This window comes from Actinia tenebrosa, unplaced genomic scaffold (assembly GCF_029948245.1).
Source record: "Actinia tenebrosa isolate PJP-AT-01 unplaced genomic scaffold, QUT_ActTen_1.0 PGA_scaffold5__44_contigs__length_20552954, whole genome shotgun sequence".
Classification (NCBI taxonomy): domain Eukaryota; kingdom Metazoa; phylum Cnidaria; class Anthozoa; order Actiniaria; family Actiniidae; genus Actinia; species Actinia tenebrosa.
The window spans coordinates 1,912,975-1,930,969 of record NW_028292582.1 but is presented as its reverse complement, the minus strand read 5'-3'; the positions used below and the strand labels follow the sequence as shown (position 1 = coordinate 1,930,969).

General features: G+C 38.3%; 3 protein-coding genes across 4 annotated transcripts; 1 reads left to right on the top strand and 2 right to left on the bottom strand.

Annotated features, from left to right (window-relative positions):
* Nucleotides 1-962: 962 nt before the first annotated feature.
* On the bottom strand, nt 963-3,167 carry LOC116307944 (uncharacterized). The gene is made up of 5 exons (XM_031718279.2): nt 3,114-3,167; nt 2,553-2,672; nt 2,028-2,250; nt 1,698-1,875; nt 963-1,447 (listed from the first exon to the last, which is right to left on the bottom strand). The coding sequence occupies exons 2-5, from the start codon at nt 2,662-2,664 to the stop codon at nt 1,271-1,273; spliced, it is 690 nt and encodes a 229-aa protein (XP_031574139.2). The 5' UTR covers nt 2,665-2,672; nt 3,114-3,167; the 3' UTR covers nt 963-1,270.
* Nucleotides 3,168-6,038: 2,871 nt separating this feature from the next.
* Nucleotides 6,039-9,041, top strand: LOC116307946 (uncharacterized). Its single transcript, XM_031718280.2, has 5 exons — nt 6,039-6,113; nt 6,701-6,835; nt 7,750-7,972; nt 8,125-8,302; nt 8,551-9,041. The coding sequence occupies exons 2-5, from the start codon at nt 6,709-6,711 to the stop codon at nt 8,719-8,721; spliced, it is 699 nt and encodes a 232-aa protein (XP_031574140.1). The 5' UTR covers nt 6,039-6,113; nt 6,701-6,708; the 3' UTR covers nt 8,722-9,041.
* A 1,981-nt stretch (nt 9,042-11,022) lies between these two features.
* Nucleotides 11,023-14,024, bottom strand: LOC116307940 (uncharacterized). Of its 2 annotated transcripts, none has more exons than XM_089038153.1 (5): nt 13,954-14,024; nt 13,253-13,354; nt 12,110-12,338; nt 11,741-11,894; nt 11,023-11,163 (listed from the first exon to the last, which is right to left on the bottom strand). In XM_089038153.1, exons 2-5 carry the CDS (start codon nt 13,344-13,346, stop codon nt 11,065-11,067), a joined length of 576 nt encoding a protein of 191 aa, XP_088894279.1. In that variant the 5' UTR covers nt 13,347-13,354; nt 13,954-14,024; the 3' UTR covers nt 11,023-11,064. The 2 variants fall into 2 exon arrangements, with proteins under 2 accessions (XP_088894279.1, XP_088894280.1); XM_089038154.1 differs by having other exon boundaries at nt 13,253-13,357; nt 13,954-14,007.
* Between the last annotated feature and the right edge of the window lie 3,971 nt (nt 14,025-17,995).

The following is a 17,995-nucleotide window of genomic DNA, read 5'->3' as shown; positions in this document are numbered from 1 at the left end:
TCAAGCTTTTTTCTTTTCGAGTTTCAGAGTTGAAGCCTAATTGTCAGACTTCAGAGTTGAAGCCTAAATTTCATACTTCAGAATTGAAACTTCAGATTTCAGATTATATTAAGTAAATTTCAAAATTGAAATTGCTTTGCTTGGGATTCCTGTGAAAAGCGCTTCGTCGTGCTGACCCAGAGGAACTGGACTCAAGGTCCAGGCTTTGCACTCGACTAGAAAGCTAAGATCTGTACCAGTTCAGTACCAGTTCAAATTGCGATCAATAGATTAGGATACAAATTTTATCAAACACTCTAAAAGGAAGCACGGGTGGCGTAGCGGCGAGAGCGCTCGCGTAGTCGACCTAGATTCGGTATCGCTAGCCTGCGTAGCTTGGTTCTATGGGAGGGGGAGAGGGCCGAGGGTAAAGAAGGGAGGGTTCTCTCTTCGTTTTAGTCAAATCCAACAAGTGGTCTGTAATCAATGCTGCGTTCTTAATGGCTAAGGCTAATAGTTATAGCCTATTAGTAGCGAAAAAAGCCAGCTTTAAAACCAAAGCATTAAATTTCACTTTAATTCAAAACTTGTTTGCATCTATATATTTGACCGACTAGTAGTTGCATTTGACTCTCAATAGCCCCTTCGGGCTCGAGGACTAATTGCTTATTATGGAAAGAAAGTTTAGATTGTTATTAATCTAATTCAACCCACTTGGTAAAACGTCCGATTTTTGAGGTAACAACGAGAGAACCATAAAACAACTCTTTTCACATACGAAAACTAGCCCGTCCGGAGGCTCGAACGCCTTAACCCAGGTTGAAAGGACCGGGCCGCAATTCTCTTCTCTAATAGCATGGAGATAGAAAAGAAATGAGAAAAAGGGATTTCTTTTGTATTTGATGTTAGCCTCGGATTAAAGACAATTTTGAGGAGGCAGGGTCCATTGCGCAACGCGCACCACCCAAACTTGTTCTAAGTCGTTCCGGAAATCCCTTTAATGCCAGCTGAAGAATTTCATCACTTTATACAAATAGTAATATCTACGGGGAAAAATTCTCACAATTAAGAAGAACCATTATATTCATTTCATAAATCTGATTGAATCTTTAAGAAAAGTTAATCAAAGATCTCGGCTTAATTGACAAAGCCAAAAAAGAATCATTCGTCACGTTACAATTTTACAAATACACAGTAAAGCTTAGACTGTATTGTGTTATGATAATAAATATGATATGTTCCCTTACATATTTTGAAACTGATATTTGCCGTGTTTTTTGACGTTTAAGACTTAAAGAGACAAAAGTGATGTACGTGTAACCGAAGAAAGCGGATTCGAGTTGTCTTCCCCTCCGTTCTGATTATTTTTAAGGTGGACTCCAAGGACAATGTCCAGACAGCCGGTTCTTTCTCCAGTCTCGGAATTGAAGAATTCGGTGGTCACGTGCAGCTCGACCTCAATCTGATCCTGAATACAAATGACCAAATATCTGTTAGACTACCATGACTGATTGGAATCAATACAGTGTCACCTTAAGCTCTCATGTGCCTCATGCATTAAGGAAATCAAGATCTAGTTATAAGGGTATTGATTGATTAGGGCAACAAAAAGAGGTAACCATCTCTACGTACGTGTATGATAATGCATCCCAGGAAGTTTCATTTAGCCTGCTTTAAGGGTATTTATCAGGTATAAAGTGATGTCATGTTGTACTTACTGCACTTAGAGTATTCAACAGCGATGACACGGTGCCTGAAATATTTTCTAAGCCTTCAGGAAGTTTAAATTGGCTGTCAAATCGTCCGTTTCTAAATCTGGAATTGGCATCACACATGCCTTGGCCTTTCACACCAAACATGTCATTCATGTCATGACAATCCATGTTTTTGCGTTCACTGAAAAAAAAAGACACGAAATATTCCGTTACTGAATACCAAATGTGCCTAGTAGCAGGTTGAAGGCCATGTTCTGAATATGCGCTGTAGCAGTTGTTAGTCACCAATTTCGTTTTTTTATTTTTTATTTTTTTTCATACTAAGCTACTTACCAGAAACGCATTCCAGGTCCACAGTCCAACTCCCTGCTAAAGGTTGTCCCGAAAGTCTTGGATCTTATCTTGAGTTCAATGGTCACCTCGGCGTCCATAGTCTTAACATTGGCAACCTTGACCTCAACAGGACCGTCTGCAGTGTAAGCACCTTTCTGCCAGTCAATCTCCTCAGCCTCCACGTTGTCTCTTCTCAAAACGAAGTCATTTAAAACTAACCCATCTGAAATATCATAAAATACAACAAATCAATTTGTGAGGAGCTGTGAACTGACTGACGATAGAACAAACAACAGCAAAACAATAGACCCCAGGACCAACCAAGAGCACGCTAAGTTTTGTTCTTTTTCTGTACTGAACATGTGAATATCGATTGACAGCGCTAAGAAAATTATTCAATCATTTCTTGGAGACAACGAACCGCCTTCTTACTGTCACAGGCATGAAAGCTGTTTCAATACTAAGTATAATTTTATATCAGAGGCAAACAATGGGAGCATGACCATTGCTATGGAAACTACTCACAGCTCTCGGGACAGCGATGCCAAGGTCTGTTCCTCTGGAAAGAAAAAGAAGACACTCCTGTACAGAACACTGCTGTCAACCCAACCAGCACAATTAGAGAGTTTATCGACATCTTTCACACTGTAAAAACAAAACAAAAAAGAATCACTTAGTAGTTTCTCGAGGTATCTGAATCATGAAGGGTTTTGTTATTCCTCCCTAGTCAAACAAGCAAGTTTTTATAAACCACCATCTGAACTGAACTGTAGAAAAATCCTTTGAAAATGAACCTGAATAACAATTGTTCTAATATTATGGATAAAATATAAACTAGGATTGGAATGAAAATGCTTTACGCTTAACCATTTAAAAGAAGAAAAAAATAGTACAAGTAAAAAGGAGAAAAATAAAATAATACTGATCTAGTAATTAATTGATTGGTTTCTGGAATTCATTATTTAAGGTTCTTTAAAAAGACTTTTGCTACCAAATACTGTCCTTCTTTTGAAATTAAACAGGTATGCCTTTAAACGATACGGAAAACTAAAGTTTAAGAATCCATTACTTGCTCTTTACACTAACCTTAGCTTCTTGTAGATTTTCAATGGATGGTTCTTTGTTTGTAACCAACTTTGATTGTGGGTTTTCCTGGAAAAGCTACCTCCTCTTAAATAGAAGTAAACCAACCTCGTTTTGGTGACCAAGTCACCGTTGTCATGGTGATTGTTAAAGCTTTATATTATATGGCAGTAGCTTTATACATGACCAATAAATTTAATGTAAGCTAATTGAATTTTTCTAAATTAAGCATAATCTTTTAAAAAGTGTTTTTGTTCCCAAACGGCTGGTGTTATAAGACGAGTTTTGTTCTTTCATCGATGATAACAATAATTATAAATGAAAAAAACAATGTATAGATACATGTACTATTTTATGGATTGTTCTCCATGACAGAAAGGTAATGTTCTGGCTATAACTTGCTACAGCTAGAGTCACAGCTAATTACCAAATGACTCGTTTTACCTCAATCATAAAGGGCGGCAGTGTCGTTAAAATATTGACTCTTATTATGTAGGATTATCAGCTTTTCTTATGGTAGTAAAATATATTACGTTAGAGATCCTTTATGTTAAACTGGTTTTGTTACATTATTACCAGGGGGATGTTCAACAGCAAACGAATTTTTTGAATTTGTTTTTAAACGAAATCCTTGCAGCGAAAGTTCACCTTGACTTTTCCACCCTATGTCTTTGCCAGTTTAATATTTATCAATTTTTTTGCTTCCTTAGTGTTTCTTTCTTTTTTCTTTTTTTTTTCTTTTTTTTTCGAAAAGATAGCCGACAAACAAAAAAATATCTCAATTAATTCATAAAACTATGTCAAAAAATTAAGGGGCTGGGCTTTTATTTATTTTATCTTAATCAGTTCGTCGCATTGGCAGGGATAAAGTAACAGGGCTAAGCCCCAATTGCGTGTCAATATCCCCAAAAAATGGAGATACAAAAAAAATTATTATAAATGACACAGGTTGAGTTCTTGAAAAATATGAAAAGGAAAAATACACACAAGAAAAAAACGATAAAGAAGACACACGAAAGTCAAGTCAACGAATAGACTATGGTGGCTTGTACACTACTTTAGCATTTCATCACAATACATCTTTATATAAAATGTCTTTGAAGTCTTTTAAGGTTAGGTTTTTAGAATGTGATGGAAGTTCATTCCAGAGCTTAATTACTCTTGGAAAAAAAGGAACAAGTGAAGTAATTTTGTTTATGCGAGCTGGTCAGACGATAGCAATTAGCATCAAAGTTAAGGGTCTTGTATTTTGTATAAACTGGAGATATATATTTACTTGTCTTTGGGTAGTTTAGTATAAACTTTGTAGCATGTCTTTGTACGTCCTCTATCAATCTGCGGTGTTTTGCAGTGTATGGGACCATAAGCTTGAACAGTATTCTAGCTGCGGACGTACCAAAGAACATTGGATTAGCTTCCTAGTTGTATGATCAGAAAGCTCACGTAATTGGGTAGTTGCAAACCCTGCCTTTTGAAGGCATTCACGAGAGATCTAGTGAATCAAGTTGCATCTGTCACAGGGGCGGATCTAGGGGAGAGGTGCAGGAAGAGCTCAGCCCCCACCCCTCCCCCACCGTCCTCTTCCCCAAGATCTACTTATATTTACTGGATTATCGGTGCTTGAGGTTGTAAGCAAAGGGGGTAACCCCTCTTTAATCGAAAATCCTGGTCGGTGCCAACCCCACCACCACCACTCCTAGAAACATTCCTGGATCCTTGTGTTATATGTACCATCAGTTCACTGCGCCATTTTGAAAGGTAGCCGTGCCTTTGCATCAAAGCGAGACGCACGGTAAGCTTGCTAAAAATAGAGGGAACTGTAAGGGAGACTACTTTGGCAAAAATGGCTTTTCAAGCTTTTGTGTGTGTGTGTGTATGAGTGAAAACCCGCGTATAAGAACCTAGATTTCTCCAAATTAGCCTAAAAAGATTCGTATATGAATGGTGTTTACGGGCGAATTTAGGCTATTTAGGTTCTTAACAGATTCTTATTTTCTCGTTTTTTGCTAGGTGTGGTCTATAATTATTGATATAAATTATGCATAAAGTTTCTCTGACTACAATATTGGCAAATACAAACCCTAAATGCACTTTAAAACTACACTTAATTTATTTGATCCATAGTTTTTTAGATTTGAATCTATTTGATAAAATAAGAACCTGCTTTGAAATTTTAGCCTAAAACAGGTCCTTATGTGAAGGGGGTCTAAATTGAAAATCTTAGCCTAACAGGTTATTAAAATGTTAACGTTTCTTCTAAAGACTTGAAAACACATTCCCACAGGTATCAAGTTATAAGATTTTCATTATCAAATGACCTGATTTTATAAGTTGATTTCCCCCTTAAGCTTGGAGCTTGATACTTGTTAAGTATTAGTGTTATCATAGAATGATATTGATTTCGTGGAATGTAGCTTTATAGAGATAAATACAATATTTTACTATCATACGCACCGCACAGTTTATATTTGCGGCGAGTGTAGGCCGACATATAAAGATTAGATTTACTTAGCGATGTGTATTGATCTAATGAGTTCGTTCTCAAACGCCGTTAAACAAAAGTTTAAATGAATTAGAGTTCAAAAGCTAATGAAGGAAAAGGGAAATGAACGGGAAACAAAAGGAAAGGGAAAAAAATGAATATGGATGAATGAATATAGATTACATCAAATGTATGAATTTTTCGTACCTATAATATATTTCTGAAGAACGTTGTTTGCCACAAGAACGTTAAACAATTTTATAACATTTCGAGCAAGCATCAATATTGATATCCAGATTACGGAAAGTAATTAAGTGCCATTAAACTGAATGGTCATCTATAAGATAATAGCAAACCATACTCTCACTAAGCTTAAACAATCACCATGACAACGGCGACTTGGTCACCAAAACGAGGTTGGTTTACTTCTATTTAAGAGGAGGTAGCTTTTCCAGGAAAACTCACTATCAAAGTTGTTTACAAACAAAGAACCTTCCATCGAAAATCTACAAGAAGCTAAGGTTAGTATAAAGAGCAAGTAATGGATTCTTAAACTTTAATTTTTCCGTATCGTTTAAAGGCATACCTATTTCATTTCAAAAGAAGGTCAGAAATTGGTAGCCGACTCAATATTCTTTTAAGTAGTATTCGTCTGATCGTAAACTGTTCAGTAATGAATTCCACAAACCTGATAATTCGTTTTGGCTTCCTTGTTTTCCCTTTTTGGTTAAGAGAAGCGGAAACGTTTTTGATTCCAATCCTGATTTATCGTGTTTCATCATTTCTTGAAACCTTTTCATCGTCATGAGTGGTTTAGGTAAGGTGGCTGCTTCAAGTGTTAGTATTGTTTTCATATTTGTAGCAAGAATGTCCCGAGTTCTCAGTTCTCTATCTGTGGAAATTTTTTTTTTTTTTTTTTTCCAACTAGTCAGTCGAAAGTCGTTTTGAAAGTTAGGAAAAAAAACATTTCTACAGCTCAGTCACGATAATATGAGTTCAGATGGTGGTTTATAAAAACGTGCCTGTTTGACTAGGGAGGAATAACAAAACCCTTCATGATTCAAATACCTCGGGAAACTCCTAAGTGATTCCTTTTTTCTTTTTACAGTGTGAAAGATGTCGATCAACTCTCTAATTGTGCTGGTTGGGTTGACAGCAGTGTTCTGGACAGGAGTGTCTTGCCTATCTTTCCCGTCTTTCCCAATGCAGAGGAACAGCCCTTGGCATCGCTGCCCCGAGAGCTGTGAGTAGCATGGTTATTATAGTAATGTTCACCTTCCCATTCTAAATGAAGACCCCAAAATATGCTTGGAAACAGCAGCCATAGACATGACAGTAAAAAGGCGGTTCGTTTTCTCCAAGCAAATCTTGAATTATTGAAATATACATTACAAGAACAAATTGTAATTGTTCAAGAACTCATTATGAAGCAAAACCGTTACAATAATCATTAGGATTTAATTAAGATACCATATTTTAAATTTATTTATAACATAAGTTGATTTTGTTTTGGAACTTTGTATTTTTATCACCATAATTTTAAGTATTGTATATAGTCAATTCAAAAAATGTTGTCGTCGAGCAACTCAAGCCTACGCGACTAGACCGAAAGGAACTATGGGTAGTAATCATGGAAGCCGAGTTGACTGCATAATTTTATCTGACTAGTTATGCCTGGTTTACAGCACGAACGTTCGTAGGCGAGCGGGAAGTGTTGAAGGAGACGTTTTTTAAATGCCTTCATATTTTCGAAATTGTGAACTGAATCATAACTACCTTGTTTTTCTTTCCCTAAACCCAAAGACATGCATTTGATGGATTGTTTCTTGCCATTATTATCTTATTACTAGCGGGAACAATTTATTCAGAACGAATATTTAAACCGCTTCAGTGACTTTTACCCATATTTCTTTCGGTCCAGTCGCGTAGGCTTGAGCCAGTCGACGACAACGTTTTTTGAATTGACTGCATATACACGACTCTCTGGAAGAGCATGTGTTATGAAGAGATTATCGTGTTTAAATAAAGTTTTACTACTACTACTAACAAATCTGAGTTTACTCTTGGCTGGTTTTGGGGTCTATTGTTTTGCTGTTGTTTGTTCTATCATCAGTCAGCTCCTCACAAATTGATTTGTTGTATTTTATGATATTTCAGATGGGTTAGTTTTAAATGACTTCGTTTTGAGAAGAGATAACGTGGAGGCTGAGGAGATTGACTGGCAGAAAGGTGCTTACACTGCAGACGGTCCTGTTGAGGTCAAGGTTGCCAATGTTAAGACCATGGACGCCGAGGTGACCATTGAACTCAAGATAAGATCCAAGACTTTCGGGACAACATTTACCAGGGAGTTGGACTGTGGACCAGGAATGCGTTTCTGGTAAGTAGCTTAGTATATAAAAAAAAAAGAAAGAAAGAAAACGAAATTGGTGACTAACAACTGCTACAGCGCATATTCAGAACATAACCTTCAACCTGCTACTAGGCACATTTGGTATTCAGTAACGGAATATTTCGTGTCTTTTTTTTCAGTGAACGCAAAAACATGGATTGTCATGACATGAATGACATGTTTGGTGTGAAAGGCCAAGGCATGTGTGATGCCAATTCCAGATTTAGAAACGGACGATTTGACAGCCAATTTAAACTTCCTGAAGGCTTAGAAAATATTTCAGGCACCGTGTCATCACTGTTGAATACTCTAAGTGCAGTAAGTACAATGACCTCACTTTATACCTGATAAATACCCTTAAAGCAGGCTAAATGAAACTTCCTGGGATGCATTATCATACACGTACGTAGAGATGGTTACCTCTTTTTGTTGCCCTAATCAATCAATACCCTTATAACTAGATCTTGAATTCCTTAATGCATGAGGCACATGAGAGCTTAAGGTGACACTGGATTGATTCCAATCAGTCATGGTAGTCTAACAGATATTTGGTCATTTGTATTCAGGATCAGATTGAAGTCGAACTGCACGTGACCGCCGAATTCTTCAATTCCGAGACTGGAGAAAGAACCGGCTGTCTGGACATTGTCCTTGGAGTCCACCTTAAAAATAATCAGAACGGAGGGGAAGACAACTCGAATCCGCTTTCTTCGGTTACATCACTTTTGTCTCTTTAAGAGGCTGTAAGCGAGAAATTAAAGGCGCACTAAGCTAAATTTGAATTCACATTTTTTCATCACTATTGACAAAAACGGAATGAAAAATGCAGATATGAAACCTTTGAAAAAGTATGGCTACATGTTACTAAACTCATTAATGTCATCATTAGTAATCATAGAAGAATCTTTTCAAAACTTACTTTTTCACAAGTTTCTAACATGTCATTAAAATTCGGGGATGTTTTAGATATTATAATTAGTTATGTTATAGGTTATTTTATTTGGTTGCTGTATGCTTTAAATCATTCAAAATAAATCCTTATGTTGTGGGAAGTTTTTTTCTGATCAGCCGTTGTTATTATAAAATTATTATAAAATACCAGAGTTCTTTCGCGCGCTCCAATTGGTCGAAATACCATTTCATTTTTACCACGTCATTTTTTTCTGAATTTTAACTTTCATAGGAAAAATAGAAAAACAAAATTTTTTCATTTGTTTGTTATTTTAAAAAGAAGATATATGCGTTAGAAAACCGTTTTATATTCATTTCATTGTATGCCTGCGGGTTTTTTTAAGTACTCTTAAAGTTGGCTAATGGTTCTATTTGCTAAGGACGAAATTCGGACGCTATCTTGGAAATATGTCCCCTGAATAAGCACTAAAATGAGCTGCAATGCAAACTCCACCCAATTTGGAATTAGCTTAATTCTACTTGCTCTTGAATATGTTCTTGATAAAAAAAGCACAATCAAGACATAACTCTTTCCGTATTCCAGCAGTGAGCGCCAAAAACGTTTTTCTTGAACTTGTTTGGAAGTGGAGATGACCGATGAAAGTGGAATCAGAGTGTTAACCCAAAGCAAAAATTTTATTCAAAAATCAGGTTTAGGCCAACATTTGCTTATTTCCCATATATTTTCTATAAAAAAGCCTGACAAAGCTACATTCTAACACAAAGGCAACAAAACATCTTTGTACAATTGAAAATTGCGCTTCAAAAAGGCATTCTATCATATTGCATCATTTTCTAACTGTATAAAAAGGGTTTTGAGTGTTAACCCAAAACGAAAATTGGGATCAAAACTCATACGAAAGTCTAGTTTTTGGCGCTTTTTGCCATTATTGCTTGTTATTGAAAACAATTTCCTCTTAGAGTATAGCAATTTTTACAGCCCATGATCCCACTTTTTGACCCCTTGAGCATGCGCTTAGAGCAGTATAGTACGGAACCCTTGATACATGTATATACAAAGATTGTGTTTCCGTGACTGAAGCCTGTCACAGTTGGGAAAGCTAGGTAAACTATTTGAAACGCTAGGATGCAATTTTGGATCTCGCGAAATTAGAAGTTAGGCGAACAACAAATTCCAAATGATTTGTATTTAGTTATTTTCGTCGAGAAAACTATAATCTGAGCGCAATGTCGTATTATAGTGAAGGGAGCTTATTACCCGCAAGAAGATCGGGCCCATAAATCGGGTGGAAGGAAGGGGCTTGCAACCAAGGGAGAGGGCTTTATGACTAGAAGTGGGCCTAATAACCGGGATTATAAGGTACGCGATGTTCGATTTATAATGGATATAATAGAATTCCAAAAAATATCATACTTTTGCAATTTTTTTAAGAAATTAACAAAATCCCAAAATTGTTTTAAATAATATGACGTCATCACTTTGGATGTTGTCTACAAACAACTCCTGTCCAACCGTCTTCTGTGTGCTTTTGGCATTTGCATAGACTCACTGGTCAAGATTAGTTATCGTTATGATTGATAAAAGTCTTCAGGAAACGAGACGACCAGATTAATATACTTACATCTATTTTATTATTACCTTGATGCTTTAATTTTTGTCAATAAAAATGCCCCCCTAACTCAATATTTCCGGTATCGAAACTAAATAAGTGAACAGCTGAATGGTAAAATATTTTTATAGAATTTGAGTGATGCATCTTGGAGATTTCAAGGTTCATGCTTCCAATATGCTAATGATGTAATTTGAGTTTATTTGTCATCTTGGAAATTACTGATTACTATGAGAAAACAAATTTGCAATAACCTTACTATAAACCACGAGTAACACAATGATCGATATTTTTTAAAGGAGGTTTTACTGCCATAGACAAGTTTTGTATATTTAATAAATGAAATGCCTCCTATGACATCCTAGTCTCCCCCTTAGCCGTTCTTAGTGTCGTCACGCAACGCTCCCTCGCGTGACGACACTAAGAACGGCTAAGGGGAAGACTTATGACATTCCAGGGAGAGAAGCTTGTTCACTGGCATTAAAATTTGAAGAAACGAAACATTAGCCTGAAAAGTAAATGCACTTGATTTATTTTATCGCTTGTTTACTGGTTAAACTACTCAAGGAGAATAGGGATCTCTTTTCTCAAGCATCCGACTTGTCCTCCATTGCTGCTGTCAAATAGTTGAATTGTTATGGTAGCTGATGCAGTATTCTAGAAAAGGAAATACAAGACGAAGGTAATGTCCCTGTCCTTGGTTGGTGGGTTGGTGGGTTGGTGGGTTGGTGGGTTGGTGGGTTGGTGGGTTGGTGGATTGGTGGATTGGTGGATTGGTGGGTTGGTGGGTTGGTGGGTTGGTGGATTGGTGGATTGGTGGGTTGGTGGGTTGGTGGGTTGGTGGATTGGTGGGTTGGTGGATTGGTGGATTGGTGGGTTGGTGGATTGGTGGATTGGTGGATTGGTGGGTTGGTGGGTTGGTGGGTTGGTGGGTTGGTGGGTTGGTGGGTTGGTGGGTTGGTGGTTGGTGGGTTGGTGGGTTGGTGGATTGGTGGGTTGGTGGATTGGTGGGTTGGTGGTTGGTGGATTGGTGGATTGGTGGATTGGTGGATTGGTGGATTGGTGGATTGGTGGGTTGGTGGGTTGGTGGATTGGTGGATTGGTGGATTGGTGGGTTGGTGGGTTGGTGGGTTGGTGGGTTGGTGGGTTGGTGGTTGGTGGTTGGTGGATTGGTGGATTGGTGGGTTGGTGGGTTGGTGGGTTGGTTGTCTTTATTAACTGAACCAATTCTTACCATGACCACTCCATTCAGCATGGATGACTCGTCAGATCTAGTGAAATGATGTTCAAAGGTGTAGATTCCAGGGTAGATTGCTGAGTTTGCATCACATAGGTTCGAGATGCCGAAACTACTCGCCAGATATGAGCAGGTTAAGCCGTTCAGGACACTAAATGAAAATAACATTTGAATTTGAGTGGAGTGGAGTGGAGTGGAGTGGAGTGGAGTGGAGTGGAGTGGAGTGGAGTGGAGTGGAGTGGAGTGGAGTGGAGTGGAGTGGAGTGGAGTGGAGTGGAGTGGAGTGGAGTGGAGTGGAGTGGAGTGGAGTGGAGTGGAGTGGAGTGGAGAAAAGCTAAAAAGTGAGAAAACTAAAAAAATGGTTACCAAGGCCTATCTTGCTCACATATGATCGAAAACGTCTTTTTAAAAGGTATAAAGAGGGCTGTGCCGGTTGCTGTAACCCACACGTCAAACTTTGCGTCTATAGAGGGAAGTGCAGCTCCAGGATACACTTGTATTGTCCCACTCATAGTATATTGCCCACCAGTTATATAAACACCTGGTACTACTACGCCATCTTTTTTCAAAACAAAAGAACCAAAGGTAATGCCATCTGGATGAATAAAACCGTATGTTAGTTTCAATTTCATGACGTTGACCGTATCCATACTAATAACCCCCAGGTGCTCTGATAAAAAATGTTAGCCAATCAGATTTGAGAAAATTTTCAAAACTGAGGTGTAACTTTTTATCTTGAAATCACGGATTTCCAGGTCCCCAAATGAAAGACTATCGTTGCTAATAGGTGCTTAATAACAGTGACACAACACTTTATGAGTTTTATATTTTCATTGCAATGGCGGACATGCTGTTATTTTTGGCTGGTCAGTTTTTGCAGGCTCATGACACCTCAGTTTTGCAGTGACGTCATTTCTACGTTAAAATCTAGAAGGTTATTCAGCGATTTTCGTTTCCAACTCATGTGGGCTCAAATCCCCATCCCCCCCCCCCCCCCCCTTCCACAAAATATTGGTTCACATGAAATATAAATGCATAGATTCGATTTTTATTACCGTTATTAAGTTATTGTTGTGATTTCTTGCCGTGCCTCCCCCCCCCTCAAAGATTTTCACACACCCTAGAATATAAAGAGCCTCCTGATTGGTTTGAATGTGAACTGAGATTTGCCTTTTGCCGGTCCTGGAAAAATGAGATTTAGCTCACGAACGAAACACAATGAGAATGGGAAAATATCCTCAAAGAAAAAAGTTTAATTAGACGATGGAAAGGGGGATTTGTATCAAAAATTGTAGGTTGGAAATGGGGTTTGCCCCCCACCCGTTAAGACTAGGAACCTGTAAAAATACTGCAAGGTCTAAATGGAAGCTATACTGACGATAGCGTTTCACCTAGCATTTATCTACTCTCTAGATCTTTTGGCCACCTAAGTTTTATTTCATATATTACACGACGAATTGCTATGGAGACGATTTGAAACCTATCGTCGCTAGGGCAACCGCTACTTACAGTCTGAAGGACACTGTAGCTGCTCTCCAAAAACAGGTATGCCGACCAACAGTATGGCAGATAGGAAAAGGACCAAAAAAGAGTGGATGAACATCGTGATAGCTGCTGAGACGAAACGTGAAGATTAGGAAATCCCTCTGTCTATTTTGCAGCCGCTATAGTATCGTGCATTGCCTAACGACACTAATAGCGGCTTCGAAATAAGCTAGACGCAGCAAGGAAACTTCAATCAAAGATTCCTCAGTATGATATAGCTTAATAACATAAATTAAAATAAAAACCAACAAAGTAAGCTTTGAAAATGAAGAGAAAATGAAGACGCCTAATTACCAAACGGGAAAAATTTAATTCCAAGATTACGGTTTCACGACTCTTGGCCCAAGAGCACATAAATGAATGGGCTTTGAGGTTTCAGTATTGGTATTTCCACAGAGTAGCTGTTAGTTCGTCCACTTAAATTTCACTTTGAAATTAGAATCGAAGTTGATTTTTGCATTGGTGAGAGGCAAGCGCTACGCGGTACGCCACCCGTGCTTCCCAAAAACACTCAGTTTACGAGAGAAAAAGGTTGATTCGAAAGAGTCTTTGAAACGTAGTCTCAAAAGGAGCCACATCATCAAACACAAATACAAACAAAAAGAAGCTATAGACCTATAGACACTCCATGAAAGAAGAGTTGGTAACAGCACTTGCACACTTACTTCACTGTGAAAGAACCTGGAAAACGATCTTGTTGTCGTGACCCTGAGGCGCTGAGCAGTTTAAAATGTCATCTTTATGTGTCGGGTCTAAAATAGTCAATACCACGTACACGTGACCAATTCAATCTCTATGGAAACGAGTTTGTTTTGCTGCTAATCTTATCGTCGTCTAGAAAGAAAATGTGCTAAAAGGATTTCCCCCTCTCCCCTCCCCTCTTCCTGGAACTAATTGCACTGACTTGATCGCCTTGCATTAGTGATCAAGGTTATTGTGACGAAAAGGAAAATGGATCAAGGAATACATATTGCATTCAAGCTCTTGACCAGTACCTGTAAGGCGGCTGGAAAATCGACCAAATATTATATATATTGCAAATAATTACTTGATTGATTAAGATAAAAAAATTAAAAACATTCTTAATGTTTAAGTAGAAATGATGAAGTCTTTAACCCTTTGACTGGCACTTTCAATAAATGGTAAACGTTCGGGTTTTTTTCGTTACATTGTGATAATTTACATAGAATTGTGTTCCATACCATATAGAAAATAGACAGCTCATACAGACGCAGGAAAACCGTTATAAAGACCGTCTTTCTGCCACTAGGATGCATGATATGGGATAAAACGTACAGTTGCCCAATGCTTTCTTATTACACACCATGGAATATCTATAGACACTAAGGCCTAGGGCAAACGTCGAACTTTCCATGCACCGAACTTAATTGCATCAAAGAATGCCGCCTCATTATCACCTGATATCCATTGTTTTTAATGAGTTCGGTGCATGGAAAGTTCGACGTTTGCCCTAGGCCTAAGATAAATGCCTTCTTGCAGGATATTGCATTGGCTGGCACTCAAGTCGTTCAGTCTGCATTCTGAAGATTGTGCTGTCGCTTTTAAGCCTCTGAAGGTGACTTTTCAAAGGCCGCCATGTTTTCTGCTCTGAATTTATTTATTTAATCACTTCCATCCTCAACATATACAAAATTTAAAAGTAAAATATATTTGAAATAAGGAAAAATTAAACAAGAAAAATGATGGTAGGGGATCACACAGAGCGAGGCTCCAATTTCAGTGCGCTCTTAAAAATAACAGCAAAAACGAATAAAGAAAAAAGATAATTGGCCTGGGCATGAGCTCTGTCATTGGTCAAATATTTTATTGCCATTCTGTTACGTTTGTCCATACAGGATCATAAGTGTCATAATCCGAATCGGAATCGCTAGAGGAAAAAAATCTGCTCCTTCCAATTCTGATATATTCCGATATTCCTTTTGCTTCCGATTTTGAATCCGACTATTAGTTCCCCCACTGGTCATTACAAGTTCCTCTTCGACTTTAGTACGAACCAAGCTCAGTAAAGCGCGACGCCTTCGCCGTACCGTGGCCATCCAACTTATTTTTTTCTAGCTAGCTAATTGCTTACTATCAATCACGTGACTTTTTGGAGTTGACTGGGGGGCAAACAAGCGGTTGACTGGGGGGCAACTAAAGGATGCTAAGTCAAAACATATCAAAATAAGTCCTCAAACTATTGTATTTGGCTATTTTCGCGACATCAAACCAGAAAACAAGAGATCAAAACAACCTCCAGGATTCTACAAGCCATCAAAAAAGAGCTATTACCGGAAGTGACGTCTATTGATAGCAACCTATAAGATAGCGAGCATTTGTGCATTTGTACGTGAACTTATTCAGCGTGACGGCTAAGAATTATATTTATTTCGTACTCTTCTTGCAACAAAACCTTAAATAAATGGCTAAGAATAGACCCCTTGGACTGAGTCCCGAGAGGAATTGTTCTGGGGGACAAAACAATAACGTCTTTTCTTATGCAAAAAAAAAACCAAAAAAAACAACAATGTTTTGTCTCCCAGAACGAATCCTCTTGGGACTCAGAGCAAGTGGTCTTTTTGCATTTTGGTCCCCTCTGACGTTTACCATGACAAAGGACTAGTTAACCTCTGAAACATCATCATGGCAACAAACGTTTCACACGGTGTTCAAGTTTCCTAATTATGTACTTTTTGGCAGTAAGATTGTAGATTATGGATTATATCAATCTAGGTACCCTATCAATGGTGGGATTATCTGATCTCCAACTGTCATGTCTAGATCTGTATAAATTTTAATTTTTTAAGTCAGTCTTTTCTTAGTGTTACAGATGTTACAAAACCAGTTTCAACTCTATTATGTCTTGACATATCTTAGATCAGATGCCAATCATTCTTTGAGAACGATATCTTTTCTTACATCTTATTAGTATCAGTTCAAGAAACACAAAAATCTTATTGATGGGTTGCAAGCATTCCCATGAGAGTTAAAAGACAAAAGCATGGCGGCCATTGTGGTGCCGTTAACAATGGATGGTAATAAGAAATCTTTTGTTAAATGGCACCAACATGGCCGCGATGACGTAACGTGCAATCGAAGAATTACCGATGGAAGTTTTGAATGAACGACACAAGGACTGAAATGGGAAAGCATTCAACGAAAAATTACTGATTCAGTGCAACAACTGAAGATTTCTTTATCTATAAATTGCTGTAACAAAGATTGCAAATGTTGTCTTTACTCTGTCGTTCTATTTTAGTCTAGACATTACTCACTGGAATTAACGCTCGCTATGACAACCATCCGAAATAGCAATCAACTCGTACACAAATAAATGCCACAAAACAAAAAAATGATACTCTAATATCCTTCACATCACGTGAAACAATTCACTTTTTTTTAAATTATAACTCAATTAAAATGCAATAACTGTGAAGTTCCATCGAACAAGTCCTTGACTTGACGGCCTCGTTTATCAATAAAAAGGGGCCACTTTGCTTCAAACTCCTGGAGTGCAAACTCGACTCAAACTAATCTATAGTGATATTAATAACAATGAAGCATGCTTCGTTATCGTCAACCAACATAGCGGCTATGATGTGACCAAGAATCCATTAATAGTGTCTGTAGTGATAACAAATCGTTGCGAGGCAGCCACAGTACAATACTATACAATGTATATTAGTCACATCCAACAAGACTAGTTCAATGTTGTCAATGAATTGCCCTCGCTGTAATAAATGAACTACATTCATGACACTGATATTGTGCGAGACTGAAAAACTGATCCTATTTTTCACGTCCTAAATCCGGACTAAATACACCTATTTCAATAAACGTTGTCTTCGCCAAAGGCGATAGGCGAAAAGCAAAAGGAGATAGGTCATTCCAAAATCCATGAATAGCTGGAATGACTTGTGTCTCTGCTTCTCTTTATTCTCGTCAAGAACATGGACCCTAGTGCTGAGACTTAACAATGTTATTCGTATACAACGAAACCATTTCCATGTCGAAATGACGTTGCCTTTCGCCTTTCGTGCGATGACAATGTTTATTTGATGGAGGAATACGTAGCTACCACACAGATTTTCATTGAAGTTTAAGATTTGTGATTTTACAGTACAAAAGAGAACCGACGTTTGTGATAAGCGGTTATAAGGGACCGGTTATTATTTATCCCTAGTCCAGACCCAGACCCGTTTTTAGCCCGCTCCGTTGAGTGGCTGGTCGGGGGATAGACTCTTCCACAGTCTCTCGCTCGTCCGTTCCGTCTCCACGCTTAGAGACTGTAACGGTACAATGACCGAAAGGACTTATGGGTCCCGAAAACTTGGACCCAGCGTGCTTTGGGAACCAAAATACTCGTCCACAGTCTCTCTCATTTCAATATTTTCAAGATGGCGGCGAAAACGAGAGACTGTGGACGAGCATTTTGGTTCCCAAAGCACGCTGGGTCCACGTTTTCGGGACCCATAAGTCCTTTCGGTCATTTGGCGTTACAGTCTCTAAGTGTGGAGACGGAACGGACGAGCGAGAGACTGTGGAAGAGTCTAGTCGGGGGGCATACGACTAGCCGCTCAACGGAGCGGGCTAAAAACGGGTCTGGGACTGGACTATATTTATCCCATGGGGTGGAGTCTGATTATTTAAGATAATATGTTTTTTTTTAGATTGTAGGGGGATCAACCATACCAAGCCATTTACTTA

Excerpts from the sequence above, each read along its gene's own strand:
- LOC116307944 (XM_031718279.2), bottom strand. The coding sequence starts at position 2,664 with ATGTCGATAAACTCTCTAATTGTGCTGGTTGGGTTGACAGCAGTGTTC. Across the intron at positions 2,251-2,552 it reads GCATCGCTGTCCCGAGAGCT|ATGGGTTAGTTTTAAATGAC; the intron begins GTGAGTAGTTTC and ends ATGATATTTCAG. Across the intron at positions 1,876-2,027 it reads GGACCTGGAATGCGTTTCTG|TGAACGCAAAAACATGGATT; the intron begins GTAAGTAGCTTA and ends TTTTTTTTTCAG.
- LOC116307946 (XM_031718280.2), top strand. The coding sequence starts at position 6,709 with ATGTCGATCAACTCTCTAATTGTGCTGGTTGGGTTGACAGCAGTGTTC. Across the intron at positions 6,836-7,749 it reads GCATCGCTGCCCCGAGAGCT|ATGGGTTAGTTTTAAATGAC; the intron begins GTGAGTAGCATG and ends ATGATATTTCAG. Across the intron at positions 7,973-8,124 it reads GGACCAGGAATGCGTTTCTG|TGAACGCAAAAACATGGATT; the intron begins GTAAGTAGCTTA and ends CTTTTTTTTCAG.
- LOC116307940 (XM_089038153.1), bottom strand. The coding sequence starts at position 13,346 with ATGTTCATCCACTCTTTTTTGGTCCTTTTCCTATCTGCCATACTGTTG. Across the intron at positions 11,895-12,109 it reads TGTGAGCAAGATAGGCCTTG|TGTCCTGAACGGCTTAACCT; the intron begins GTAACCATTTTT and ends ATTTTCATTTAG. Across the intron at positions 11,164-11,740 it reads TGCTGAATGGAGTGGTCATG|AATACTGCATCAGCTACCAT; the intron begins GTAAGAATTGGT and ends TTCCTTTTCTAG.